Source organism: Oncorhynchus gorbuscha, linkage group LG23, assembly GCF_021184085.1.
Source record: "Oncorhynchus gorbuscha isolate QuinsamMale2020 ecotype Even-year linkage group LG23, OgorEven_v1.0, whole genome shotgun sequence".
Taxonomy (NCBI): domain Eukaryota; kingdom Metazoa; phylum Chordata; class Actinopteri; order Salmoniformes; family Salmonidae; genus Oncorhynchus; species Oncorhynchus gorbuscha.
In genome coordinates this window covers 66,222,121-66,224,620 of record NC_060195.1, presented here as the reverse complement: position 1 = coordinate 66,224,620, position 2,500 = coordinate 66,222,121, and the positions used below count along the sequence as shown (strand labels likewise).

General features: G+C 40.4%; 1 protein-coding gene across 1 annotated transcript in view; it reads left to right on the top strand.

Moving 5' to 3' along the window:
• Positions 1 to 2,500, top strand: part of LOC124010727 (striated muscle preferentially expressed protein kinase-like) — a 46,716-nt gene that overhangs the window by 43,846 nt on the left and 370 nt on the right. Inside the window, exon 27 of the mRNA XM_046323371.1 lies at positions 1,557 to 1,659. Within this exon, the coding sequence (XP_046179327.1) occupies positions 1,557 to 1,659 (103 nt within the window). The remainder of the gene's footprint in view (positions 1 to 1,556; positions 1,660 to 2,500) is intronic.

Genomic DNA, 2,500 nt, shown 5'->3' with positions numbered 1-2,500 from the left:
CTTCTCAAACACCAAACCCCGGTCTAGTCTGTTTGGTCTGTTTCACAAGTGTTCCCTTGAGTCTTGCGATGTAGCGCCTCTGGATTTAGAAAACATTGTTTTATTTTACCTGAAATGCTTATGGTCCTTTTTTTCTGGATCTTTGTAGAATTTTGACCCATTTTGAGTCACTCAAAGTCATGTGTTCTCTACTCCAACAATTCATCCACAGATAAAGAGGAAACCTAGTTAGTTTTTACTTAGTTTTCTTTGATTCATCTCTCCTCGTTCATTCTTCTTCTTCTTCTTCTTCTTCTTCTTCTTCTTCTTCTTCTTCTTCTTCTTCTTCTTCTTCTTCTTCTTCTTCTTCTTCTTCTTCTTCTTCTTCTTCTTCTTCTTCTTCTTCTTCTTCTTCTTCTTCTTCTGTGGATGTTATATGGCGGTTGACATTACCACCACCAACTTGACTGGAGTGTGGACCCCGTTCATCTTTCAATCACCCATGTGGGTATATGTTTGTGAAAACCAATGAGTCGCTTGGAGAGGCGGGACTTGCAGCGCGTCACGTGTCTAAAATAAAACTATTTATTTTGCAACACTCGCGCACCACCGTGGGCAGTCTGGTCAGCATGGAAGAAGCCACATTACAAGAGATGAACATTTTGAATGTAACATGTCCTCTGAGACAGTATTGTATTGGTTGCGACAAGGTTCTTTCCCTGTTAATCTAACATATCTCATCTATGTATGTTGCATCAAAAACTAAAGCCATAAATGTACTCAATTTAGCCCAGATTTCAACCAGAAACCAACATTGAGGTTCCTAAAATGGTTTATTTTCAAATTATATTCATTTTTGTTTACAGCTAGATCCAATATGGATCAAAATATGGCATTGATCCAACGTCTTTGCATAAAATCCTCTCCATGAACATACCAGAGCCAAGAGCCTTCTTCCCACCTTCTTCCCACTGTGTGGATGAGAGAGAACTGCTGCATAGCATTAATCTCGATGTCCTTTCTGCTCCCCTGGAGGCATGACTGAACCGAAGCGCTACTTTCTCCTGACTCATCACAGATTGGTTTCATTACCAGGAGACACCATGTGTGGGAGTTTGGTTCATTTATTATAAAAAATGTCATTTGCCTCCCACTTGGACTATCGCGATAAGGTTATCACCATAGACTTATATAGACATTGCATCATTGTATCTGTCTCATGATGGCGCCTGTGAGAGCATGTGTAACGCCATTGAAGCCATCTCCATTTTGAAGTAGTCCACCTTCTACTACGTCTATGAGTTAGTGAACAAACTGAAAGGGTGTATAGTGCCACCTGTACTGTGTTGTTTGCTCACGAGTATAATTCATTGGCTGATCCCTTCTGATGACACAAATTTAATCATGTGATCCTTCCTTAACCCATAGGAAGTCCCACCCAGTTGATTACTTCAAAATGGTGAAAGTCCTCAATGGCGCTGCCCATGCTAAAATGGGATTTTGGTTACTAGAGTCCTCTGTCTATCTCTATGGTTATTACACACTATTCCTCTATTCTCCTTAACTGCTGTGTGAAGATGCCATGAGGAACTTCTGGACCGACTGACCAAGAAGACTACTGTCATGGAGTCCGAGGTTTGCCTTGGCCTGTTGGCCTTATGTTTGAGTGTGCTTTGGATTGTATGGAAAAATCAACCAAAAACGACTCAATTATCTTTATCTAAAAGATAGCGAAATTCAGTCAAATAGTTTTTTTATATGTTGCGCATACAAGAATGTAGAAAACAGAAAGTAGAATGAAGAATATAGAATATATCATGTAGAATGTATAATTTAGACTATAGATTGTAGAATGTAGAATATATACTGAACAAAAATAGGAACGCAATATGTGTCAATTTCAACAATTTTACTGAGTTACAGTTCATATAAGGAAATCAGTCAATCAAAATAAATAAATTAGGCCCTAATCAATGGATTTCATAGGCCCACTCACTTGGGAGCCAGGCCCACCCACTGGGAGCCAGACTCAGTCAAACAGATATAGTTTTGCCCCCACTAAATGGTTTTATTACAGACAGAAATACTCCTCAGTTTCATTACATTTACATTTAAGTCATTTAGCAGACGCTCTTATCCAGAGCGACTGTCCGGGTGGCTGGTCTCAGACAATCACGCAGGTGAAGAAGCCAGATGTGGAGGTCCTGGGCTAGCGTGGTTACACTTGGTTGTGAGGCCGGTTGGACGTACTGCCAAATTCTCTAAAACAACGTTGGAGGCGACTTATGGTAGAGAAATGAACATTGAATTCTCTGTCAAAAGCTCTGTTGGACATTCCTGCAGTCAGCATGCCAATTGCTCGCTCCCTCAAAACATGAGACATCTGTGGCATTGTGTGACAAAACTGCACATTTTAGAGAGGCCTTTTATTGTCCGTGGTACAAGGTTCACCTGTGTAATGATCATGCTGTTTAATCAGCTTCTTGATATGCCACACCTGTCAGGTGGATGAATTATCTTG